The sequence below is a fragment of the Dermacentor albipictus genome, chromosome 8, assembly GCF_038994185.2.
Source record: "Dermacentor albipictus isolate Rhodes 1998 colony chromosome 8, USDA_Dalb.pri_finalv2, whole genome shotgun sequence".
NCBI classification, from domain to species: domain Eukaryota; kingdom Metazoa; phylum Arthropoda; class Arachnida; order Ixodida; family Ixodidae; genus Dermacentor; species Dermacentor albipictus.
The window spans coordinates 33,928,173-33,956,093 of NC_091828.1; the positions used below are offsets into that span (position 1 = coordinate 33,928,173).

Consider the following 27,921-nt stretch of genomic DNA (forward strand, 5'->3'; position numbering starts at 1 on the left):
TGTTTCTCCTTTCGCTGGGATGCGTGATGCAATGAGAACATACTTATTGACCATTAGCAGGCCTACGAGGACAATGGCCACCACCCGTGTCACATAAATGTGCCCTCACATTACAACACCTTAAAGGGACACTAAAGAGAAAAATGACGTCATCTGGATAAATAAATTGCCTCTCCACTACACCAAAAACACCATTCTTACCACGATAAGACGCTTGGTAAGCCAGAAAAAGCGCAAAAACGAAAGACGGGTGGCGACGCCCCTTGAAGTTCTTCATTTTCTCGTCTAATATTCAAACTATTATTTTGAAATGACTGCCTGCAGTGTTCTCAAACAATGCTTTATTAGTCTAAACTGATTTGTTGTTTCGCTTTAGGGTCCCTTTAAGTGAATGTGCCCTTCTGACCAGTGCACTTGATTTGGATTGTAAGTGCTCCTTACCAGCTTCAAAAATGCCGATTTCATCTATGATTCTACACTTGTGCTCCGGGACCTCCTCCTCTAAATTTATGGCTGTGTTTTTTCTACTTGTGAAATAAACACCGATTGATGAACACTGTTGATATCAAGGTGGAAAGCCCCCTCCCGTAGCAGTATTCTTTTTACCCGAAGGTGGACCCAAGGAAACCAGACATACAAGGTAAAACTGTTTGACGTATCCAGTACTTACCGTTGTAGTCCCTTGGGAAGCGGGAAAAACTATGTTTCCGTCGTCGTCGTCGTCACTCGAGGCGGAAGTGCTGACAGATGACATTGAAATTGCACCGTCAGCTAGAGCAGTACTGTCATCCAAGCCACTGATATTTCGGTCGTCGGAGTGTTGCCTCGGGTCGTCTTGAGAGCATGTGCCTGCACAGTCCGTACTTCGAACAGGCGAGTCTGGCTCCGGTGACAAAGCGCCGGCAAGCGGCTCGACCGCGTCGGAACGACGCGAGCTATGTCTCAACCGATACCTGGTGCGGACGGGTACGTCGACATTAATGTCACGCAGGTGCTCATTATAGCGCTTGCGAGGAGGCATGGTGAACACTTCATCCAGGCAGTCAGCGACAACCACCGACAGCACCGCCTGATACACGTGCAGATCAAGTGCGATAGTGTTGTTGTTGTTGTTGTCCTGAGTGGCCGTGGCACATACCCACAGTGGGGGATTGAGCGAGTGGTGCAGAAAAGCGTTCTCCCTCCGCACGAGGCGCTGCGAGCGAACTAGACGCAAGTATACGCGTAAAGCACCTGCTACATACAGGACGTTCACCACCCCTCGATAGCATGTGTGTCCGGCGCTTCATTTCAACATCAAATTAGGACTGATATTAGGTTGCCGCATGTGTATGTTTGAGACTTGGGCTATACAGAGAGATGTCTAATTTCTCAGTCAATGTCAAGAGCATCGTCTGCTAGCGAGTTTACGTACTCCCTTTTGGTTTCTTGTAAGGTGGCAATTTCTTTGCACGAAATCTAAACAACTATTCGTGCCCTCGTAACCTTTACTGCGCTTTTTCAGCTTGCTAAGCACAGTACTTCAGTGTAGTACGGACTGATCAGCGCATTTTATTATCTGTACTGGAATCGTGCTGGCAGGCACTTGAACTTCATTACGGTAACTAGAATTAACTCTCCATTTCAGCTCATGTAAAACTACTGTATAAAGAAAGCCCGAATTAGCAACTCCGGGACACTGGCAAATCCAGACACAGGTCCTGCCCATGCCCAATTTCTTGTGATGACCGATATTAATGGAATGTGTTGCATGTGAAAGAAAGCTAAAATCTAGCAACTCGAGCAAGCAGAATTTCATTTAGTACTTGAAACTACTTTCTACAAAAATTCCCAAATGTGTAAGTTTCGAAAAAAATCGAAGCTCGAAGTTTACATTTACCTCTAATACAGGTGTCACGCGGCGCACGTTTGATCGCGATGAAGCCCGATCTGGATCGGATTTCTCGGACGCGATTGGCTCCTTTGCGCAAGCTGCGCGAGGGAGGTTATTCGCAGTCGAGAATTAAGTTCGGCATCGGGCTTGATCGCGATGAAAAGCGGTCGTGCAACACTGCATGGTGTAACGGACCAGTATAATAGCTGTTGCAGTTAATTCTGTGTTCGGCATCTGTTAGAGCATCTAAAGGAGATAAAATTGACGTATAAATTTACAGCTGCCACGAAAGTGTCATTGTTAAGGAGGGCATTGCAATATTTTTACACACAATTACACTAGTGGTATATTTCATAGCCATGTAAAATACATGGAAGTTGTCCGTTAAGATGTCTTATTACGTGCAGTTTACAGAATCTTATGCTGTTTTTCATTACACAGCTGTAAACCTGGTGTTTTTTTTATTTATGCAATTTTCAAAAATTTATCTCTAGTTGATAACGTAAATAAAATTTGCTTCCTACAGTCACTAGGTCGTGTTTTACTTTTTCTTTTAAATGACACAAACATTTCTAAAATATGTACAGTAGGAGGAGAGAAAAACGATCTCTCGGTTCTTATGTGTTTAGGCACAAGCGCTACAGAGCTAATTAATTACAACACTCTCCCTTAAGAACAGTGAAGCGATTATGCGATAATTAAGCGATTTCCTTGGGATTACTTTTACCAGAGAAGTATGCATGTTCAAATTACACGATGCAGTAATTACACCATTTATAATGGAAACAAGACTACTACCTTGGGCTTTTAGGCGACATAGTCAGTTTGTTATAGGCGCGTCATCCAAGGAATTCATAAACGGTTCCGGAAATGCAGAGTGTGGACGCAACTTATCGCTGTTGCGTATAAGTACCCGCCAAAATCAGCAATGCGATCTACATTTCTCCGTAAATGTAGAAATCATACACGGAGTTAATTAGTAACGTCACCCTTAAACCGGTTATGAACTCCTGAGATGATCGCGGCTTGCAAGACCGAAACGACGAATCGCGCTTGGCTCATATAGTTCAAGAATCAATAGACTGATTTTTATTTTATTTAATGTATACCATGAGTCGTTTTAAATTTATGACCCGGCCAGTACGTGATAAAATCAATGCAATCAAAACCACCTAATTATTGCGTATTTTCTATATATCAGTATCACGGCCGCTCGATCCAAAAGCATTTGCTTTGCGTCGAGCGGCCGTGTCAGGATATAATTTCGCACACATTGTCAGCCTTATATGGCAACAGGCCCATGCATGCTACAAGCCATCAGTCATGTGCATATTGTTATCCCTCTTTTACGGGCAAGCATGCTAGGACGTTCTAATGCTAGCAGATATATGTTACTGATATCCTTCATTCAACTACAGTTATACGGTCTTTTACATTATTGATTTGTTACCAAAATCAATGAAAGCTAGTTTCATGCTTGCAACCATGTTGATCCGACCGATTGCGAATATATGTTAAGTAATCGCGAATACGTTTGCGATTAAGTACATTGCTTTTTCTTATTCAATTGTATTTTATTAGAGTAGGAATCGTTACTTTTATCCCCATATACGCAAGCACATATGAGACAACACAGATATACGCAAACTCGAAAAGCAGCAGCACCCCCCCCCCCATATATATGCACACACACACACATAATATATATATATATATATATATATATATATATATATATATATATATATATATATATATATATATATATATATATATATATAACTTGGTCCGACTTGCCTTCCGAACCCACGTCTGTGCGAACATATATGTTAGCTACCTTCGAATTTCGAAGCCATCCTATGCATGAAAACCACGAGAAAATTTTGTGACACTAGTGTTTTTTTTTGACAGGGATCGAAATTCGGTAATATATTCCATGTGCGCCAATTTCGCTGATGATCTTGAACTCAATGGCGAAATACGTGCACATGCATGGAATATATTACGGTATTTCGATCCCTGTCAAACAACCAAGCACACGTGTCACAAAATTTTCTCATTGTTTTCACGCATATGATGGCTTCGAAATTCGAAGGTAGTTAACATATGTTCGAACACATGTGGGCTCGCTGCACAAGGCCGATCAAGTCTTGGACTGACTGCGCGCTAGGTCGATTCAAGGGCGCGATTTACAGAAACAGTGAGCTAAAATAATTATTCAAGTCTACATCGCGTGTGCAGTACAAACCACAGAGAAGTCTGGTGGTATCCCAGACAAAAACAATTATCCCGCATGGATAATAATAATAATATTTGGGGTTTTACGTGCTAAAACCACTTTCTGATTATGAGACACGCCGTAGTGGAGGACTCTGGAAATTTTGACCACCTGGGGTTCTTTAACGTGCACCTAAATCTAAGCACACGGGTGTTTTCGCATTTCGCCCCCATCGGAATGCGGCCGCCGTGGCCGGGATTCGATCCCGCGACCTCGTGCTCAGCAGCCCAACACCATAGCCACTGAGCAACCACGGCGGGTGTCCCGCATGGAGTAAATCGATTTACTGCATGCGGGGAAAAATAAGATAAGTCATTTTCTCGCGGGGTATAGAACGTTGAAACAACTATCATTTTAATGCAGCAATCCCAAATACAAGCGCCCAGAGGAACTCCGATCAAGAGACAAGATCCTGTCGTTGCGCTGAATCATTTGAGATTGCAGCGCCGCCACTAAATGTTTTGTTATCGCGTGCGCCATGTGTGCCGTTCGCCGCACTACGGTGGCTAGCTAAGCCCCACTCGCGGAGGAAGAAAAGGCCCACTCAACCACATTCAACATTTTACGCCAAAAGAAGCTATGCAGAAATTAACGTAGCATATAATTAGCAATATTTGATAATAAATAACGTTGTTGACGTAAATATTATGTACATACGTGTAATTAAAGAATTAAACATTACTTGTGAGGACAAGTGGATATACAGAAAAAACAGCGATACCATCGCTATCGCAATCATGTCAAGAAAATTTCGCGCCCATTTCTTAAACATGCACTTCGCATTCTTCCGTAATCCGTGCGCCGTGGAGTTTTACGTAACCATGGGGGACCACGTGCTCGTGAAATGGACCACGGAGGACAAATGGGACGTGTATCCCCTGCGAAATATAAAGTCGCAGGAGGTTATTTGCCAGCTGCTTGATGACCCAAGAAGCATCAAGGCTTTGGCAACTGAAGAAGTGGAGGTCCTGTGGGCAGACAATAAATATGCGCCTGCATATGTTTTGGCAATGGGTGAGTAGTTCTTTTTGGTTGCTTCCGGCAGCAGTATGTTCTAGGCAGAGATAAATTGGAAGTTGCACTAGTAAGGGAGGCTTTTATCTAAGCTTGATCAGTTGTCATTGCCGCCGTTCGCAATCGCTTGTCACAGAGCGTTGTCAGTAAGCCTATAAGCGAAAAATAGCTTACCGTTGTAAGAGTAAAATGAATTATTTGACTGCATATGGTAAGGCACGATAATTTTTTTTGGTCGCATGACAGTGCCATGTACTGCTGAGCTACCGTATTCTACCGCATGGTCAATAGGTATATATTATTCATGTAAATGGTGTACTTTTGCTCAAAACAACTGCAAGGACATTAGTATTGTGCATGTACTTCTCAGTTCTAGTGATTCGTGCAGTCATGATATGCATTCACGCATTCTACAGCTATTCTGCTGTAGAAGCACTGTAAGCAACTGACGACGACACATGGTTCAGTCTCGCCCTATTGTCTCTGAGCACTGAACTGCCATACCAGCGATTTCCCTTTGCATTAAATTTGCACACCCTGCACTGAGACCTGCTAGTTAACACTACCCATTAAACAGAATTGTGCAATTATTTCACAGCTGTGCTGTATTCACTCTGAACCACAGGGTGGATGATAATTTGGAAAGAATATGACATGGCTCTGTCTAGTTTGCTTGACATCTGTCTGACATATCCTGGCACCACATGAAATTAACTACTGTTTGTGCAGAACTTTTGCTTGAGCTATTTGATCAAACACTTGCACTTCATGCCTTAATCCTTGTCCCAGTACATATCATAGCTTTTCCTGCAATCAAGTTGCAGGCAGTGATATTAGTAAAATAGCGTATATCAGTCAGTTTACAGTGCTTAACTCTTTTATTTGTTGCTTAGTTTGCAAAAGAGACAAACCAGATGGTTCTTGCACCACTTGAATGAAATTGAGTTTGGTGTTCTATAATGTTCCAGGGTCACAGGTGGCCATGGAAAGGAGGCGGACCAGACTGGTAGCTGGCCAACTCCCTCAGAGCAGCCTTGCTGGAAGGAAGGCAAGTCTAGCGCAACAAATTGACTGCATAAAAAACTAAGCCGCCACTGCTACAAGGGGGCATTGCTGCTTCAGCAATTATCCTAATTATTTCTGAAATCTACCTTGTCATTGTTATCTACTGTCAGTGAATATATGGAGACCTATGAAGGTGCTGCTTATACCTTTTAAATGAGTTTAATTAGTCATTTTATAGCCTTAAAAAGGAACCTGTGTCTATGCATGTCTACATGAGGGCAGTAAAAGGACATAACAAATGGGAAACAAAAGTTGTATGTTATGAAACATGGAGGTGACAATACCAGTGCTAAAGGAAGGCGCACTTAAGTGGCGTGGCATAATTAAATAGTCTTGCATGTCGTAATTTACATCATGTCAAGCTCATTCAATGTACTAGTATGAGCCGTATGAAAGGGAACACAGGAACGCGTCGAAAACACCCTCAGACCCACCTATATGGGTGATACGCAGCGGCCACCGTCGGAAACAAAGTGGAAAGAGGGACGCTGTTCTAACAACTGTTCGCACTCCCACCGTGCGTCTGCAAAGTGCGGAACTTCGCATCGCCAGCAGACAGTGCTAACACTGTTCAATATTGCGTCACTGGTAACCTTTTGCGTCAAATCGTTACAAAAGGTAGCACTGTTCCTGACTTCGATGTTGATTTGTGGTAAATGTTGTCAATCGGGAAAAAATGGTCTTTGAGGGTGAGTTCAAAATAAGTTTATTGGCGCTTGCTGAATATTAAAAAGATATTGAAGCAAATGAAATAAGGCAATAGCGTCATCGCAGCTTATCCTCGTCCTTTGTTTTGTTCGTTGGTGGCCTAATAATGCGTCATGCCACCGTCGACTAGAACGATGGCCTCCATTCTTTGGGGCAGAGACACGCAGAGAGCCTTGATGAATGTAGTATCACGCTGAAGGCGCTTCCACTTATGTTCTATTGCTTCCCATAGTTGGTCGGAGTTTGCCAATTCTAGTGAGCTCTTCGAAAGGTTCACTTTCATACGGCCCCAAACGTGCTCTATAATGTTCATGTCGGCACCATTCGTGCACCACTGAAGTTGCATTACCCCTCGTTCTTCCAAAAGGCGCGCCACGTCTTTCGATTTGTGAACAGGAGACAAGTCCTGCCGGAAAAAATAACACCCATTCAGGTGTGGCCCGTTCAACAGATAGGGGATCATCTGGTGCTCGAGCAGAGTGCAATATGCAGCACTTGTGAACCTCCCATCAATTCTCGCCAGTGGGCCTAGGCCTTCGTGGGGAATCGACTCCCAGACGTTCACAGAGACGCGTCCGCTGGCGGCCACCTCCTCGATATTCTGCGGACTAAAGCGTGTGTTTTCCGTCCGCCACTCTCTTTTGTTGGTCCCAGCGGCTCGAGAACGTGGACTCATCAGAGAAAACTACATACTTCCACTCACTCTTGCTCCAGCTGCGGTGTTCAGTAGCAAACCTCAGGTGAGCTGCTTTGTTGGCTGTGGTGAGCAGAGGTTTCTCTGCGGTGATGCGACTTCGCAGTCCTGCTTCTCTAAGCCTTCGTCGTACCGTGCTGTAGCTTCAAGTTGTCCAATCCAAGAGCACCTCGAACGTCCTTTGCACTTTGGAATGGTTTGTCGCTGACGGCAGCCACGATGCAAAGGTCTTGGTCATTCGTTGTTGATCGGGTTCGTCTGCGGTGCGGCGCATCGTTTATGCGTCCTTCGTCTCGGTAAGCCTGGATAATCCGGTTGACCATTTTCAATGGGCAGCCTGTCACGAGAGCAATATTGCGCTGCGTATAACCTCTTTTAGACATTTCTACTATATCTTCCCGCTCTTTAAGAGGCACTCGAGGCATCTTGAGGCTACAAAATCTGAGTTGACTGCCCTGCGTGGGCCACTGCAGTGTGCAATATGAATTTTTCTGAACGAACTTTGTGCAACAATGTCGCACGAGAGACAGTTTATCAATGTGTTTATTTTTCAAATTTTTCTTTATTCCATTCCTCTGTCGTCATTGGTTCAATCGTCACCGTTGTTCGAGGTGCCACTGACAACCGGGTGCGTCGATTCAAATAAAGAATTGGTTTGAAATACAGGGCAAACTTGGCCTTGGAGTACTATCAAGTGGTTGCGCGAAAAAAAAAAGAGAATGAAAGGAAAGAAAGTGAATCGGTGTAAGTCACTGGCGACGATTACCATCTTAACAACTGTCGGACGATCCATGACGTAAGCTGCTCCTTTGTAGAAATGCCAGCGTGGTGGGAGTGCCAACAGTTAATAGAAGAGCGCCCTCCTTTCCCTCTTTGTTTTTGTCAGCGCCATCCGCGTATCGCTCCGAGGCTGTTTGCCACGCGTTCCTGTGTTCCCTTTCATATTGCTCATGATAGTACATTTACAAAACACTAAGGGACTTCTCTGTTGACAACGTTGAGCTTAAGCTTATTGCCACTCTTAGATACTTTATTTTTTTCCAATGCTTGCCTTTGAAATCTCATTTGTGAAGCCTGGACCACATATGCTGCTTTTCTATATACAGGTGCATGGTGTGGTGCAGGATTGTAAATATATAACTGCAGAATATTTACTTCATTGGTGTTGAATTCATTAACACTGTTTTTCTTCCACAAATTTCTCAACAGCGTAAATGCAGCTGTGGGCTTGAGGACGAGGTGGAGTGCCTAAAAGAGGAGCTGGAGATTTCGCGAGCGAAAGTCCAAGAGCTCGCAGACAAATCAGACGTAGCCTCGGCAAAAGCCAGCCGGCTTAAAGGAAAATATGCGGATGCAAAACAATTGCTTGGTATATAGAATAAACAGTGCCTTTTGCATTACCTACTCTTAGAGTAAATTCAGAGCAACAACTGCTGCCGCCAACGTTGACAACATAAATTGATTTCATATTCTACTTGTTGCCTCACAGCATCTATCCCACATTCCTAAGAGGGACATTCAAATGCACTTCTTTGAACTTAGTTGAAGTACTGTTGCCCGGAAGAATGTTATACTGATGCATCAAAGTCGCAAGCCGGCGTGTCTCATGCAGCACTTCATCTGTCCTTTCCAAAGTCTGGCATTCAGCATGTGCAAACAAGTATCTTTACGACTGAAGCCTGTACACTATTATTCTTGTAAAACATATCAAACAATTGAAACTAGAAAAGGCAGTTATATTTACGGACTCTCTCAGCATTGTCAAGGCTCTAGTATCACTACGAAAGCTTTAGTATCACTACAAAAGCATGACAATCCTGTAAATATCGATCTTTATTCATCATCATCATTTATTGTCCCTTAAAGGCCCCTGTCGGGGTATTCACTCTTGTACGTTGTTTATGCATGCAGTCAACGTGTCATGCTGGGTACCCAGGCACAGAGGTGTCAAAGGTGATGTGCTCGCCGATGAAATCACTACATTTACAGTGACAAAAGATTTCAACTCTTCCATAGCTGACCCAGCTATAGATTTGAAACCTTTATTTCGGAAAAATTAGGAGACTATTGGCAACACTTGTGCGATGCTAATTTTCATCTAAGTTCATCTTGAAGGCACAGTTACACACTTCCCCATCAATAATAAAATCACGCGAAACCGATGTCCTGTTCTGTTGACAAAGAATAGGGTACAAATACGGTACATGCAACTTCTTGCTGACTGGTGATCAACCTTCTACATGCAGATGTGTTGAAAGACTGACGATCATCCATCTCCTTTTGGAGTGTTGGGAAGCAGAAATCGGGAGGAAAAAGCACTTTCCTTTAGCTTATCAACAGCGCATCCCTTTAAATCGCATTAATGGCACAAACCCATTATATGACACCAAATCTGTTTTAAAATTTTTTTAAATGACACTAGCACTGCACATTCTCAGTCCAAAAGCTGCGTAGTACGGCCTCTTACTAGAGGCTGCTGCTGCGTTAGGTGCACCTAGTACAGCACGTCTCGAGACCTTTGAATGCAAGGGCCCTGATGAGGCAGTAGTGTTACGTTCACCTACACATTTTATTACATCATCCCTGCTTAACAAAACATCTATGGTCGTGTTTTATATCTCTGGTCATTGTCATTGTTTTAGTACTTGCATATATTATGAAACTTAAAGCGACTTATATTAGGCCTGTTTACAGCCATACTATATCCACCATTCAAAGTGCAATTCTTAATTTCAGAAAGAATTCATTGAAAAACCATCACCATGTGTATGGTGCTCTTGGCCATATATCTGGCCCTTGCACCATAAATTCCCATATATCAATCAATATACCTTACAATCCTCGAGTTTTGTATCACTGAGAGGCCATATGGGTTCGTAAAACTCCTCTCTTTTTTTTTCTTTCAGACCTTGAGAAAATGGCAAAAAATTTGAAAAAGGCGACACAAGAGCTGACAGGGTCTATGTCTGTGGCATCTTCAGCACCTGCGACCCTGCCTGTCTGCAAGGTTTGTGATTTTGACTGCTGTTTACCCTGTAGTAAATGCTGTATTAGCTCCTGATTGGGCCAAGCAAGCATGGCTTGCAGTAGGAATAAGTGAATGCATCATAAATACATCACGTGAATAAAGCTCAACATTAGAAATGTGCTAGAGTGGCTTTGGAATTGAAAATGTATGTGACAGAGCAGATTCTGAATATTTGCCCAAATGTGTGCTTACCCAAAGTGGCCTGTGTATGTTTAGTGCGCTTTTTGATTTGGAATGCTCAGTGTGTCTGAACTAGGTGCCTTCACGTTTGTTACAATGTAAGTGCTTACGTCTTGCTTTTAGACGTGTCAGATGGGCAAATTTAATCACACCCGCCGCGGTTGCTCAGTGGCTATGGTGTTAGGCTGCTGAGCACGAGGTCGCGGGATCGAATCCCGGCCACGGCGGCCGCATTTCGATGGGGGCGAAATGCGAAAACACCCGTGTACTTAGATTTAGGTGCACGTTAAAGAACCCCAGGTGGTCAAAATTTCCGGAGTCCCCCACTACGGCGTGCCTCATAATCAGAAAGTGGTTTTGGCACGTAAAACCCCATATATTAATTATTATTATTATTAAATTTAATCACTTTGACCATGCGCACTTTGTTATTATATAGTTTACAAGCTGTTGCATGCAAAGATTTAGCGACACTGGCTGTAGAAAGCACTCATGAGGGAGTCCATTTGTCGGAAGTACCTCGGTTGCAGTGTTCTTAGGGTAAAACTACATAGTGCAATGTTGCCACTAATTCTGAAATCTTCTCTTATGGTTTCAACTGACCTAAATATAGTTGGTTATGGAAACCACCATTCTTCTGCTAACAAACACTTTTTTGATACACGTCTTTGCTTGTGACAATTAATAGTGTAAGGTATTTTGCAAATATTGTTTAAAATAACGAAATATAAAGTGAACGAGAAGAAAGGGGGTTAACCGAGGGGCCTGATTTTTATTAATCATATCATAAGAAGCCAACAAGCAGACACCAAGGACAACGCAGGAAACTACTTGTACTTGCTAATTGAAGCAATGAAATAGTAAATTAATGGAATTAAAGTGGATGAAAAAACAACTTGCCGCACGTGGGGAACAAACCCATGTCTTTGCATTATGCATGCGATGCTCTACCAGTTGAGCTACCACGGTGCCGTCTTCCCATCCACTTTCTGGGGTGTTTGTGTTACTACTAGAACTAACCCTGGGAGTGTTAGCCAGCGCCCAAATGAACCCTCATTAATTATTTAATGAGGGTCTCGAATCCGGCAACATTGATGCCTTCAGGTAGCGTGTGTGGGTTTATTGTCCAGTTGTCTTCACCCAACAAGATCATGTACTCGTGATGCTTGTGGCAGAAAGGATGTACCACATCCGCTACCAAGGTTTGCAAGTGGTGGCGCTGGCTAACACTCACAGGGTTAGTTCTAGTAGTAACACATAAATACCCCAGAAAGTGGATGGAAAGATGGTGCCGCAGTAGCTCAATCGGTATAGCATTGCACGCGTAATGTGAAGACGTGGGATCGTTCCCCACCTTCAGCCAGTTTTTTTTTATCCACTTTCCATTCCATTAATTTATTATTTCTTTATTTCAATTGGCAAGTACAAGTAATTTCCCCTGTGTTGTCCTTGGTGTCTTTGTTTGTTGGCTTCTTAAAATATAAAGTGGTGGCCGATTTTCCAATCAACACTGCAATCAATTCCAAGTAACACTTTTCTTTCCTGTCTAGCAGCGTGCCATCAAAGGGGCACTCATTGCCAGGAAGGGCACTCACTTAATGTTGCAAAATGTTCGCTTCTTACTGGGGTATCAGAAAGGAATGAAAAAAAACTAAAGAGAACAGTGCGGTACAACTATTGAATGAAATATATTCATCCTCTTGGATTATTCTATTATACTTCTTTAGCCACTCTGTCAGTAAAGAAGCCTTATTGATCAGAAAATGTGTTTCATGATATGGGGCTCCTTCAAGCTTGTTTATGTGGTTTTCATACAGTAGTTAGTTCTGGTAGCAGAGACAATGAGTTCTGTTGTGTACTTATTTTTAGTTACCAAAATCATACCTTAATCATGGTATTGTAGGTGGCATTGCATACTAGGTGGTACCAAGAAGCTTGGAACAAGAATACAAGTCTGATGTGTGTTTGTGCTTCTGTGTGCTGCTTCTGCCTCTTTCTGGAGTGATCCTGCACCCAATAACATCACAAATGGGCGAGCTTGCCAGGATTCACTCGTGGATACAGTGCAAGAGGGCAGTTTCGCTTGAGCGCAGACACACATTAGTAGATGGCACCATGGATTTAGAGAAACTTGCGGCCATAGGACTCCAACTAGGATTGTCAGGCGCAGAACTTCGCAGATGGATTGAAGCCGAACAGGCAAAACAAAGGGATGAGAGAGCTGCGGAGTGAGAGGCAATCAAGGAAGCTGACGAGAGGAAGCGTGAGATCCTCCAGCTAAAGCTGCAGCTTCAGGAAGGAGCTTGGAATGTGCAGGCAGCGGCTTCTGAAATTTTGACTGCGCCCAGCACTTCCTCGTCATCCCTCAATCTACAGAAGTTACTTCCTTTGTTCGACGAGAAACGCGATGACTTGCACGCGTATTTGCAGCGATTTGAGCACGTAGCAACAGGGCAGGACTGGCCACAAAAAAAATGGGCTCTTACTGTGAGCATGTGTCCGACTGGTGAAGCTTTAACTGTGATTGGTCGGATGACTGCCGCCAATTCATTAGATTACCAAAAGGTAAAGAAAGCTTTAATACAGAGGTTCCGATTCACAACTCAAGGCTACCAAGAGAAGTTTCGGAAAGCACAAGCAGTAGAGGGCGAAACTGGAAGACAGCAGCAAGAATTTCAACCTATTTTGATAATTGGATTTAGATGGCTAACGTGCCTAAAATGTATGAAGGTCTATGAGGTCACATGATCTCTGAACAGTTTTTGCGGTGTTGTGAATCAAAGCTAATTATTTTCTTGAGGGAGCGAGAGTGCAAATCCCTTGACGAACTTGCTAGCTTGACGGATCGCTTTCTTGAAGCGCAGAACTGGAAAAGCCTAGGAAACGGTCCCGATAACACAAAGGATTCCGGTGGGGAAAACATTGAAGCTCCCAGGAAACTGCAACTCGTGTGCATCCTCTGTCACCGGTTTAGGCATTTGGCTCCTGACTGCCGTAACCCACCTAAGCATATGCTAAAGTGCAAGTTGTGTAACAGAATGGGACATACAGCTGAAAATTGCCGAAATCAGCATGGGGACAATAAATCGAGTTCTTCGTGTGCACTCATGGAATCTCAACCAGTTAGGACTCGTCCAGTGAAAGTATCAAAATGTTCAGGAAAGAAGACTCGCCGATCAAGTGACCGTGACGACGAAAAACCTGGGAATGCTGTAGCTTTCCTCATCGACGGGATGCCAGTTGTTCAAGGCCGACTGCTAGGAAGAAATGTTCGTGTATTACGAGATACCGGTTGTAATACCGCAATTGTCAGATGAGAACGCATTCCAGATGTGCATATGACGGGAAGAACAAGCTACCTCCTCAACAAGCTACCTGCCTGAAGCTGTCGTACAAGTGAATACGCCATACTTTACAGGCAAGTTAACAGTGGCATGTATGGACGAGCCCCTCTATGATCTTGTTCTGGGTAATCTTCCCGGCGTCAGAGGACCATACGATCTGGACTCTGACTGGAAGCACCCCGCTGCTCCTGCTGCTCCCAACGAGGTCCCAACGCAGTCCTGTGAAAAGTCTTAACTTTGGCAGTCGTGTGAAAACGGTGACTTTTGAGCTGTGTACTTAATTTTGTGTAAAGAGCAATATACCATATATACTCGTGTATGAGCCGCCTCCATGTATAGCTCACACCCCCCACTTCCGGGTGCAAAAATTTTAAAAAGAAACGCCAAGACATGTCTAGTCTCACGAAGTTCTACAAGTTGGCGCCAGTTAGTTTTGCTCACTCACCGCATACCATTATCATCATCGTTGCGCGTCAGCCTAACAGACCGAGTGAAGGCTTGGCTGGCCGACTGCTGAATGAAATTGGCCATGATTCCTGGTGGCTTGACAAGCGTGCGGGAACTGCTCTATGTTTGCGTAAACCGGCCATTGAAGACAGAATTTCGGCGGCGCTAAGTGAATGGCCGTGGGCAACCATGAAACAACTCCGACAGGGCGACTGAAGCAAGTGTCTCTTCAGCAAGTGTGCGGTTGGATTCTGGACGCATGGCATTTCGTGTCAGTGGACACCATCGCAAAGAGTTTTAGAGTCGCTGGGATATCAAATGCCATGGACGGCACAGAGGACGATCAGCTTTGGGAAGCGTGCCGATGAGCTGAGCTTGTCCGAGAGTGATTAGCTTGAAAACGGCGGCAATAGTGAAATAACATTTTATATCTGTCACCAGTTTTATCTGACAAAGTAGTCGCAGTGGCACTGCAGTGTATTAATGTGTAGCTATAGGCCTGATTTGTGTATAACCCACACCTGAGAAAACCTGATGAAAAAAAAGTGCGGCTTTTACACCAGTATGTACAGCCAGTGGGAGCCAAGTTTGGCAAGTAGAATAAGTGTAAAATTTTAACCATGTTGTTTATGGTGAGAAACGCATGTGCACATTGTTCTGTGACAGGGTCACTCGGCATGTGTTCTTGTCATGCAGCAGTCAGTTCCTCATGCACCCCAGATCTGGCTGTTTTCACCGAAGAGGCTCCCCAGAAGCACTAAAATTAACTGTGGGTGCTATGGTCACTGGGTGGTAATTTCCGGTGCAGAATGCCGTGAATTTAAAAATATGAAGCACCTTGTTGTGCTTCAGACGTTGGTCACCTTTCTTTTTTATGTTGGGGAGATGGGTCTTTTCACTGCAATGACTTTTGCTTAGGCTCAGCTGCAGCTGTACACCCAAGTTTTGTCCCTGTGATTGCTGGCATTAAAAACAGGTCATTTGCCAGGTTTTGCCCTGCTTATTTTGCTCTATTCCTCCTCTACCCCCAAAAGAAACCCAGCATAATGGTCATCATTCTGTTATAATGGCTGAAATTAAGCACAAGTTGCAGAAGGTGCTCATTGTTCCGAAAAGATCTCCAGGACATAGTTACTAAGTCGCAGGAATGCTTAGTGCTGTAATGTTGTGCAAAAAGACCATCTTGATGATGACAGTGTTCCAGTGCACATAATTAGTTTCTTCAAAACAAAGCTACTCGCGAAAATTCTGATGCCTCTTTGTATTCGTACCTATCAGAACAGAGAAATTTCTTGTTGTACGAACAGGCAGAAACATATTTCATGACACTGGGAGTCCATACTTCCAATGCTGTTTAGTTGGTGGTATAGTTGCTTTGGAATTGCACTGCAAAGCTTGAGGGTGTGGGATCAAACCCTGACTGCAGCGGCTGCATTTCAATGGGACAAAATGCAAAAACACGTGTACTGTACATTAGGTGCACGTTAAGAAACCCCAGTTGCCTCACTACAGCATGCCTCATTATATTGTGGCTGTGGCACTTAAAATCGCAGAATTTAATTTTTTAGAGAGTATGTCTCGGAGTGCTTTCACACAAAACTTTAAGACAAGTAGCCAACAATTAGTGAAACATTATCTACCTCTTAGCAATGGCTTAACCATTTAGTTAATATTTTATGTGGCCATGGCTGTCTTGTGCCTGCTTTAGCACAACATTATGTGGCGATTAGAGCTGGGTGTCGATTTAAAAATTCAGCTTGATGAATTGGCACCTCTTAATCGTATGAACGGAATTGTTTTCATGTTCATAAGTCAAAAAAATTACATGCGATGACTTTGTCACGAGGCACACATTCTGAAAAAAGAAAGAATTGAATTGAGTTGCTTTTATTATTACTGCAAGATTTCCCTTCACTCCTATTGTCATCCGTGCTTGCTCTTTACTGGAAATTGGCAACAAAGAACAAAATGCCGTCTTTTGCCTGATTTTGTTAATGTGAGCTTACCAGATCAATTGCTGTATAAAAGTAACAGGAATAAAGCTTTAATCCATTAACTCGTAAGTTAATTGATCAACTGCCCAGCCATAGCACCACAACTAGGTGGTGGTGATGCTGGTGTTGTCTTCATGCTGCTGGTTAATTTTAACTGAGCGTGTTCCCACATCTTTTTCAATGCAGCTTTCTTGTCATTGTAGCCTACGAGTGGTGCGCAACATTTATAAGAGTTATGACTCATCACTGGAAACCAGCACTGCAAACAGGCATAGAGAAGCCTGAGGATGCAGTGCTGTACTTCATTTTTGTCCCTGTGTTATCTACAGTGCTGCTTTGTAATGGTGAACTTGCTTAATTTTGGATTTGTTGAAACGTAAGGACTCCTTGGAACAAGTTGACTTCATTGCTCGATGCACTTCGAATGGCAGTTAGAATAGTGTCATTTTCTAATCTAATATAAAATATTTCTTAATTTCTAAACAAATTAGAATGAAATGTTAGTATGTAGCACCATTCTCTAAAAAAAGTTCATTTCAATTATTCGATACATGCATGTAATTCTGTTCTCAACCAGTCAATTAAGGAGCTTGAAGATGTGACACAACTGCTTTTAGCTAACTGGTGCACCAAGGCACTGGCAGTAAATACAAGGGAACAGCAAGGGTTCAGATGCACATAGTGTTGCGTTTCTTGAAGGCAAAGAGTGTGATACAACAAGGCACCGTAGAATGCTTTAAATGGACACAAACATGGAGAGATCAGCCATATATGTTGGTTTGCTGTGATCGAGGGAACAAATTCCTATATAAATGATGTAAAAATGACTGGACATTATCGAGCATGAGTTATCTGTCTGAAGGTCGGGTTCAGGAACGAGTGCCACTGCGACGATTATTTTGCAATAATATTATTACTGTTCTCTGCTGGCATCGGTCTGTTTCCTTTGAGGCTTAAGAAGTGTTATCCCTTATCTTTGAACAAATACATATATTCAGCAGTGTTAAAATAGCGAATAGTCAAACACAGATTGCATAATAAGGTCTAAACAATGAAATTTTGAATATTCACCCACAATACTAGTCACCCTTTGTAAATTTGTGATGTACAACCTTTCTATGTGTTTGTTCAACTCCGCCATGTCTTACTTGTCTTTTTTTTCATGTGCTTTGAATGCATCATTTATTTGGTTATTGCGTGTGAAAGTGCTAATTTCAGCACACATGTTGCATGAACGGTACAGAGTGCTTTCAGGTTCAGCCACTGTATTTATGCGCCTCTTATGGCCCTGAACAAATGCTGCATATAATGAAACATTTGGTCACTTCACCCTTATGTGCCTTGATTGCATTGTGAAATGTTGAGCTGCCATTATAATTGGCTAGCTTTAGTCTCGGGCTGTTCAATACTGAACAAGTACACTTGCTTACCTTCAGATTAGGACTTTCAGACTACCAAATAACTGAGTTTTATTAGCCTGACATTTTGGAGCCCATTCAACTTCTTTTTCTGGGGTTGCTCTTCGGGGGTGGCGGTGTGCAGCTTTTAAAGGGTCTTTTGTAAAGAAAAGGAGGAGAGAGTACGGAAGGTGGGGAGACACTTCACAGAGAGGAAGGGGGGCGGGAAACAAAGGGGGTGAGACGGCTGCTGTGCTACTGGAATGACTGGTGCTGGGAGAGCTTGACCCGCGAGAGTGCTGCTGACGGGAGGTGGAAGGGAGGGAAGTTACGGGGCAGCGCTGACGTTTTGGTGTTGGTGAACTCGAGCGGGAATCTACCTGGCTGGGCATCCTTTTCGTCATGTCGCCAAGGCCATGGATATACACCGAGGGTAGCTTGCCTTTCACGCGATTTTTGTTCACGTGGTGTTCTGAATGTGCCATGACTCCAATAGCAGTCTTTTTCGCAAATTTGTCTCTGTTTGAGGGATTTGAGTTTCTTGGAAAGCAATTTTGTGGTCGGAGTCTTCAGATTGTTCAGCAACGGCGCTGCGCATACGGTTGAATGTTCCGACGTCGGTCTCGTGTTGTCTTATCCTTTCTTTTAGATTTTGGGTTTCCCCGATGTATGACGCCGGACAGTCGGCACAGTTCATTTCGTACACGGCTCCTTGAGAGTTTTCTTTTAGTGGACTATCTTTTGGTTTAGGGAGGAGGATATTGAAAATGTTTATCGGTTTGTGTGCCACATTGAGGCCTTCTTTTTTTAACATTCGGTTGAGCGCTTCGCTGGTACCTCTTACGTACGGGACAGACACTCGTTTCCGGGGTTGGGGAGAAGTCAACGGCTGAAGGTACCTTAGTTTGTTTCTTCTTTTTTGTTGTCGGGTTGTTTTTTGATTGAAGTCATCTGTGTATTCATTCCTTTTAAGTTCGTTGTGAACCGTTCTCTTTTCTTTCTTTTTGATCCGATCCCGATCAGGAATGAGTTTCTGCTCTTTTGAATAAAGAATTTACAACAGACGCCTTGTGGTTTACCTGATGGTCGGATTGGAAGTGAAGGTAGCGGCCCATGGGGGTTGGTTTTCTGTAGAATGAAAATTTTAGAATCCTGTCTGTTCGTGTAACTTGTACATCTAAGAATGGGAGCGATCCCATGGGAGCGATCGGGATCAGATCAAAAGAAAGAAAAGAGAACGGTTTTAACGAACCTAAAAGGAATGTTTACACAGATGACTTCAATCAAAAAACAGCCCGACAACAAAAAAGAAGAAACAAACTACGATACCTTCAGCCGTTGACTTCTCCCCAACCCCGGAAACGAGTGTCTGTCCCGTACTTAAGAGGTACCAGCGAAGCGCTCAACCGAATGTTAAAAAAAGAAGGCCTCAAAGTGGTGCACAAACCGATAAACATTTTCAACATTCTCCTCCCTAAACCAAAAGATCGTCCACTAAAAGATAAATCTCAAGGCGCTGTCTACGAAATGAGCTGTGCCGACTGTCCGGCGTCATACATCGGGGAAACCAAAAATCTAAAAGAAAGGATCAGACAACACGAGACCGACGTCGGAACATTCAACCGTATGCGCAGCGCCGTCGCTGAACAATCTGAAGACTCCGACCACAAAATTGCTTTCCAAGAAACTAAAATCCTTCAAACAAAGACGAACTCGCGAAAAAGACTGCTATTGGAGTCATGGCACATTCAGAATACCACGTGAACAAAAATCTCGTGAAAGGCAACCTACCCTCGGTGTATATCCATGGCCTTGGTGACATGACAAAAAGAAGAAAAGGATGCCCAGCCAGGTAGATTCCCGCTCGAGTTCACCAACAGCAAACGTCGGCGCTGCCCCGTAACTTCCCTCCCCTGCACCTCCCGTCGGCAGCATTCTTGTGGGTCAAGCTCCCCCAGGATTGGTCATCCCAGCTGCTCAGCCCCATGGCAGCCATCTCACCCCTTTTGTTTTCACAGACGGGAGATGAGGGGAGGGGGGGGAATGTCTCCCCACATTCCGTACTCTCCTCCTTTTCTTTACTAAAGACCCTTTAAAAGCTGCACACTGCCACCCCCAGAGAACAATCCCTGAATAATGAGCCGAATGGACTCCGAAAAGTCATGCTAATAAAATTCAGTTATTTGGTTGGAGTCAGTCTGAAAGTCCTTATCAGTTTCCCAACCAGACAGGCAATTCTCTCGAAAGGTTTAGCTTTACCTTCAAATGTGCAAATTTTTCCATATTATGTTTTACAATGTGTTGCTTCATTGCATCTTGTCCATGGTAAAGAAGTGTGCAATATTATGAACAACTCTGTATTTTATGCAGTTGGACATAGGAGACGGGGTGCTGGTGGAGAAGCAACTTGTTGACAGGATCAGCCTCAGCGCAAAGCACCAGCCATCGAAATTCGCACGGGCGCTCCTTCGTGTAGTGTTTAGCCCGGAGGAGCTGGAAAATAGCTCCCTCTATGGCAAGGTTTGCCGGGCTAACAAAGACGCGGCACCAAAAAAGGCTTTAGACCAGAAGAGGGTTGAGGCCGTTGTGTGTAAGTTAATTTTACCACTACATTCTTTTTGATAAGATCCAAATACAGTGTGTAGACAGTTTATACAATTAGGGATTGCAAATGAATTCGGTCATTAATGGATTTTTATTTTTAAAATTTTTTTTCTTTGAAGCCTACACGTGCTCCCTCTATAACGTCGGAGTAAAGGAGGTGAAGGGGAGCCTGTCTGCAATGCTGGCTCGTGGACAAGTGCACTAGGATCTCTTTAACTTCATGAAGCGATCAACAGGTGTAGCTAGAACAAGGGATGCCGGCAAAATTAATGTTTTGACTCGTAGACTTGTATTTGTGAGGAAGACAAGTGCACTTTCTACTAGTCCACTGGTTGAAACGTTGGCTTTACCGCCATTTCTTGTTCTATGATCTTTAATCGCTCCATTCTTCCTGTAAACCTTAGGTCAGCGGTATGGGTTCTGCTGAAATTGTTTTATTGTTCTGATAATTTTATTCTTATTTATATGCTCAGCATTTCTGCTAGTCATTTTTATTCCTTGTAACCTTAGCAGTTCTAGTCATTTGTTCTGCTCAGACTTATTTCTCACCTAACATATTTGCTGTATTTACAAGAAGCATATCATTTCTTTGCCATGCAAGTGCTGAATCAATAATTAGTCGTGGGTGAATATTCCAATATTTAACATACTGTATTTGAAAGTGAGCTATTAGGTATTTTTGTAACATGCAGGCCCTTTCAATGTGTTTTAGGCACACAGGTCCTTCAACAGCTTCCCCCCCGCCCCCCACAACTAGTCATACAGCAGTCGTTCTTTCTTGCTTGTTTGCAACCAGTCTCTAATGATGTTGAGAGGCTGTTCGGCCAGTTTTAATGACAGTTAGTGATGTCCTTAACACAATTTTGTTTCTGCTGTTAGCTGTCTTGCACCAATCAGTGCAGGCATGGTATCTTAATATACGAAAATAATTTTTCTGCTATAAATACATGTGCTTGTGTCAGAAAAAAATTGATATTTGCCCATCTCTAGTATACACATTGCGGGCAATCTTTATAGTTCTCTAAGACATTGCATACGTCACGGTACCCTGCTAATACCAATGCATATGTGTATAGAGGTCCTGCTATGACAGAAACTGCTGTATTATTTTATGCCAAAGACTGGAGGAAGGGAAAGAAATTAGCATTTCATTAACCATTTTGCTTCACATTTAACATTTCTGTTGGATCTGCATAATCTTTTTTCACGTTCTTTTTTGTCTTGGTGTTGCAACTGATCTGGCAACTCGTGTTTTGTTGTACAAACTATGGCCTTTGTTTCTTTTATATGTTGATGTTCATTTAATCTTCGTTTAGTTCATCTAGCCTTCTGTGTGTTGTTTCGTTATTGTGGCAGTGTACTGTCCTAAAGAAGCGTTTGGTATATTTTTTGTTGTCTTTGTAACATGTGTAATTATCGGGTGGGCTTTTATTATTCATTCTAGTCCGTATTCATTTTGAATTTATGCAGTTATGACTGCCCCTTCTGTGGCAACTGAATATTCACATAATTAACCCCATGGAGGATAAAATATGGTCTCTGATATGCTGTTTGATACTTCAATATTCTGATTTAGACGAGAGATACTTAATGTAAAGCCTATAGTATTGTATATGCACGTAAATTTATGCGACCACAAATATGGCGCGGAGGGGGGATCACCAAGTGATGTGCCGCTGTAAACTGCAAGCGACGCATAGGAGTGGATGGTCGAAGGGTGATTTAGTCATTGTTACTGTGAACTGTGTGGCATTGCAAAATACAGTGGAACTATGAGTGCATTCTCAGTTTGCTTGTCATTCCCGATATCTTTGTCGCTGAGGGTGACAACAGCGTCGTCATCCACGCAACCAAGTTTATTAAATACAGGCAGCACTTAAGGTTCATGCCCGTGACAGTTTAACACTGCTCATATGCAGTAGCGATGTGTAGTGTATGGTTGTTTATACCAGAGCAGTTCGAAGAGCCAGAAAAAAAAAAAGCTACATTATGTTTGTCATGCTTCTACTTCTACCTGTTGCAGCAGTAGAAGCAGGTTCTCCTAATTATAGTGTGCATGAATTGCCTGCTGCATTTGCTATAAAACGTTTTTAAACATTCCCTCTCACCACTGTATAGATTAGTCTAATAAACTAATCATTTTACCACAGTATTGTATGAATTCCTGTTTACAAGCAGCTGTCTTAAGCTGCGTCATACAGCCAAAAGCAGTGGTCATATTTCAACATCTTGGAGACAAAGTATGGTAAGCTAAAAGGACACATGAGGGAAACATAAAAGCAGTGGCCAAATTTCAACATGGAGGAAACGTGAAGTACGGTAACATAAAGGATGCATAAAGGAAGGACACACGGAGGAAACATAAAAGCAGTGGCCAAATTTCAACATGGAGGAAACATGAAGTACGGTAACATGAAGGATACATAAAGGAAGGATACATGAAGGAAACATAAAAGCAGTGGCCAAATTTCAACATGGAGGAAACATAAAGTACGGTAACATGAAGGATACATAAAGGAAGGATACATGAAGGAAACATAAAAGCAGTGGCCAAATTTCAACATGGAGGAAACATAAAGTACGGTAACATGAAGGAAACATAAAGGAAGGATACATGAAGGAAAGATAAAAGCAGTGGCCAAATTTCAACATGGAGGAAACATAAAGGACATTTCCTCATGTGAACTTCGGGAAACATACAGTAAACATAAAGGACATAATCATTTTCATGAGGGGTGACATCTCTTTCTAATAACATAAAAAAAAGTGCTGACACGTTGGTCAGCCTTTCGCTTTGTACGTTTCCAAGCAGCTAGCACACGTGGGGAAATTCAAATTGCAAGAACTGCAGTGGGAACGACAGTTCATCGGCGTATGTAGCAGAATTGCATCGGTGGTAGAGCGCTTACGCGTGCTCTTATTAAGCCTTGCGTTTAGTGACTTCTTTGACTAGAGTACGTGTTTCCATCAATAAATTCGCAATTACTGTTTTTGAGGCGGCTTTTTCACATGCATCAATGGGCAGAAAGATGACAACGGCATGAACAGACGTCGCACCGTGCGGATTGGTTTGAGATATAAGTCTCCATTAACTACGGGTACTTATTATTCAGGGACAAAAACAGCATTACGGCAAGGGTAGAATTGAAGAAAAAAAATGATCGAGACATCGCATTACTCAACAAAATTTAGCGGCTAGTTAACATGAGCTCCACTTCATGTAAATCAGGTTCATGTCGTTTGTCTGCGGCCCACACCTGACACGTATGTGGACCAGGTTGTCCCAAACACCGGTAGCATCGTGTTCGTATCCTCTCCAACGAAGGCCAGCGTCTTCCCTACAGCCGTCACCGCAGAAGAAGCAGTCTGGCACCCGAACAAAGGAGAAATCGCTGCCGCGAACTTCAACCATCCTTACTGCAAAGGGTTGTCGTGTGCCACTGCTCCCTGCGTACTGTTGGAAGCGCCCGCTAGGTGGCTATCAGTGTCGCCTCTATACGCGGTGCACATTATAGGTGAGTTATATACCGCTGTTGGATCACGCAACTCTAGAAGATCTACAACTGCCTATCCGCTTAGACGAAGTGAAGAATGCTATAGAGAGCTTGAACCTAGGCAAGACTCTAAGTCGAGATGGAATAAGTGCATGTTTCTGCAAGATGCATAGGCACAATCTGGCGCTTACACTAGCCGCTGTATTTAATGAAGCCTACAAGAAAGCGACCCCTCCTACTTCTTTTAAAACGTCACATACCATTTTATTACCAAAAGCAGATCAGACAGATCAGTTGCGTCAAGTTACATCGTATCTGTCTATATGCCTAATTCATGTTCATTACATAAATTGATGAAAATATTAGTTCGTACGTAACACACTAATTAAGGAAGTAGCAGGTCCACTCCAACCATGCGGAATTAGAGGTTAGAATTAGAATTTCTCTCAGATATAAATAAATGTGACTGAAAAGTGAAAAATATCGGCCTTACTTTCCCACTGACAAAATGTCAAATACGGCTCCTATGTCATAGTTTACCGCATCACGCATGAAGCTGTATCTCTATTCTAGGAACGTACAGCTGCAAGAGGCATACATTTAAGGTCATCATTTTGCACTTTTCGGAATCGTCCTCACATTGACCTGCCCAGTGCCATGTTTAGCGTTTACGTTCTGTCATGTCGAAATTTTAAAAGGGATTTCAACCAGGTCACACTGACCCGCTTATGTTAGGTAGAATTTGAAATTATCGTCGGAAGACATTTTCATAAAGAGATGCAAAATATGTCCATGTGGTTGGTGACCCAAGCATATGACCTTTTAGTCGAACAGCTTGCATTTCGCGGCGTTAACTTTGATTCCCCGCTTCCGGAGACGCACGAGAACTTTCTCCCCTCGTTTTCGACAAAGATTGTGTCCAAGCCAATTTCTGACGCACGTCGAAACGACAAGCTGACAAACCATACGCTACCCTCTGCTTGCGCTTTTTGTCCCACTGAGGCTGACGGTCGGTGGCGCTGGCAGAGGAGACGTAAAAGCGTCGCATTATTTAATTAGTTCCGCCACCTTGAATTCATCTTCGACACGACAGCACAGGGTATCGGCGGCTCTCAAATTCAACAAAATTCTATTTGAAATGTCTTTTTTTAGGGGTGCCAGGCAAGTCAGCAAATTTTGCGAGTCCTTCCATGTAAATTAACACCGTTGGCCATTGTACATACCCACACAGAAGTTCAAAATTTTACCAGAAATGTGATCGATATCGGGAAGCAAAGTGCCGCTTTTACCGATTTGGATATATCTACCTTTAACATAAGGTTACCTCTATCCATTTGCCTTTTGTTCTTTCATTACAACTTTCTACTGATATTCAGGCTTTTTCATTTAATGCGTTAGCATTAAGAATGTGAACGGGGTAAAAGCGCATGTGTGTTTAGTTTGTGTATATACGGGGACATAATTTTAAACTTTTGCGGAATTTTTAAATATCGGCTCTTTCAGACAACTCAATTCTAGTCCTTAAGTTTAGAAAAGTGGACAACACTTGCACGAAAAACGAACCACACATTCAGTAAACTACGAAGATTTAAAAAGTATCTTCCTGACCAATTGCTTTACGGAGCATGTTGCAATTTACCTTTTAAGGCCATAATGTTGCAAGGCTTATCTATTTTGAATCAATTTCCAGAATCACACCTCTTTAAGAATATGCGCCATAAAAGTCACCGCAAAAATGCACTGTTGTTCCACTCACGTTCCTTACAAAACGCTCTTAAATGAATCGAAGCACAAAAGTAACTGGAAGTTCCATGTATTTCGTGTCACGCTTTGGGAAATATTATCTGGAAACTTTCGGTTGCAGCTGTTTATACTTCCTTTATTCAATGATAAATACAAACAATAACCCTTTTCTTGTCTTTCGCGTGACTGCTTGTTGGCTGCTTTGGATAGGACTATTAAAATATTGGTACCTCGGTTTACTTCCATCGCCTTCAGAATCCGGCAGCTTTCATGCCTGGTGGTAGCGTTTGCTTACACCACCAGGGTTAGCTCTAGAAAGTGAATGGGAAAACGGCACCGGCCAATACACTGAGACAAGTTGTTCGTGTCCAACCGGAGGCGAGCAGTTTTTTCTTCGACTTCCATTTCGATTCCTGACCGACTTCGACTGACCGGATACATACATACATATATATATATATATATATATATATATATATATATATATATATATATATATATATATATATATATATATATATATATATATATATATATATATATATATATATATATATATAGTGTAAACACATTTTACTAGCAGTTACTGATAATTTGTTTGCTGGTTTTCCAGTAGTACTTTATATGCCTCCAATTGAATTGCCAATTAATTTCTAGTGCTTTCTTCTCAGGTTAGTTGTAATCAAATACTATTTTCTCGTAATTTACTGACCCTTCCATTTATTGTATGAACAGATATGTGGTGCTGCCTCGCAAATGGTTTACTTTTCATATAGATATCGGTTATCGCGTTCGAATCGCTGAGCACTGCACATATATAATGACACGACCAAGCATGTACTAAGGGCATACAACTCGCATATTCGCAATCACACAATAATAAACCTGTATGAGAATCTTATAAGTTGTTCCTTTTTTTCGTTCATTTTAAGTCAATTACTGTGTCATGATAAAGACAATGTACAGGAGCAAGATGGTGTCCTTGGCCAATGGATATCTATTTTTCCTGTATGAATACCGCGTCCCTCGTGATGCAAACGTAAATTTGCTATAAAATGACGAAATTAGCGAAAAGGATTGCACTAAGATTTTAGCCTGATTATACGAAGTCAGTGCTTTGAAGCATGCAGTCCTGTGCTCTTTATGGCATGTAGTGACGATGATTAGCAAAAGTCATTGATGTGAAACGTGAAAATTTTGCAGTTCCTTTTGGAATACATTATTAATATGGCACATACAGCCATTTTAACTTAGAAGGGTATGCGTAGAGGTCGATGTGTATTTAAAAGATTGGATGGGCTTAGGGGATGTGTGCAGCCACTTGCCCTTTAATGTATGTGACTGTGAAACGTGCATTAGAGCACGTGTGTTTTTGGAGGGATATAAGTTTTCAAGCTTACCTCCTACCATTTTCGTCAAAATAAGCACTATAGCTCAACTTCAGCGTCTAGCAAAAGGCTGTGAAATTTTCATTGACGTTTGGTTTTTAAAGAAAGTTTTTTCTTTAAATGCCACCTCCGGAGCATTTACAGTTGAACAACATATAAGTTTAGTACATCCGAAAATATATGTAACCGTAAAATTTTTCTGTCGACAATGATATTGCGCTTCAACTATACTACATTTTTTTCCTCAAGCCAACCTCCTCTTTGACGTGAATGCGTTTATTGCTTCCGAAGTACGTACCTCGCCCTCCAACAAAGGGCGAGAGCAGGAAACCTTGCTGGCAATCACTATAATATTGGACCAGTTGGTTAAAGTCGGAGAAGGAATTTCCACTTCTGGGACAAAATAGCCAGCATACGTGTCTCCAGATGCCTTCCTACTAGCGTCTGTGTCGAAGTATTCACGGTCTATGGTATGGGGTACTCATAAATATACCTAAGAACATGCTGCCACGAGCACCGCATAGTGCTCATTTCTATACTTTTAAGCTTTCACCGCCGTCTTGCAGCAGTGGCTGTAGTTGGGTAGGTATTCTATAAGAGTCCACCTAATGGATATGTACATTTCGCCTGCTGCTGAAGTGTTGTTTCGCAGTGGTGGCTGGTTGCTACG

The 27,921-nt window shown here is 42.6% G+C and overlaps 1 protein-coding gene across 1 annotated transcript; it reads left to right on the forward strand.

Moving 5' to 3' along the window:
* The first annotated feature begins 4,972 nt into the window (after nucleotides 1-4,972).
* On the forward strand, nucleotides 4,973-20,886 carry LOC139049223 (uncharacterized). The gene is made up of 5 exons (XM_070524591.1): nucleotides 4,973-5,121; nucleotides 6,134-6,213; nucleotides 10,539-10,639; nucleotides 20,393-20,612; nucleotides 20,746-20,886. Exons 1-5 carry the CDS (start codon nucleotides 4,973-4,975, stop codon nucleotides 20,829-20,831), a joined length of 636 nt encoding a protein of 211 aa, XP_070380692.1. The 3' UTR covers nucleotides 20,832-20,886.
* Nucleotides 20,887-27,921: the final 7,035 nt, after the last annotated feature.

What these genes read in the sequence shown, in the direction of transcription:
- LOC139049223 (XM_070524591.1), top strand. Translation starts at nt 4,973, where the DNA reads ATGGGGGACCACGTGCTCGTGAAATGGACCACGGAGGACAAATGGGAC. An exon ending in CGACCCTGCCTGTCTGCAAG is followed by an intron (nt 10,640 to 20,392) that starts GTTTGTGATTTT and finishes TATTTTATGCAG; the next exon opens with TTGGACATAGGAGACGGGGT. An exon ending in GAGGGTTGAGGCCGTTGTGT is followed by an intron (nt 20,613 to 20,745) that starts GTAAGTTAATTT and finishes TTTTCTTTGAAG; the next exon opens with CCTACACGTGCTCCCTCTAT.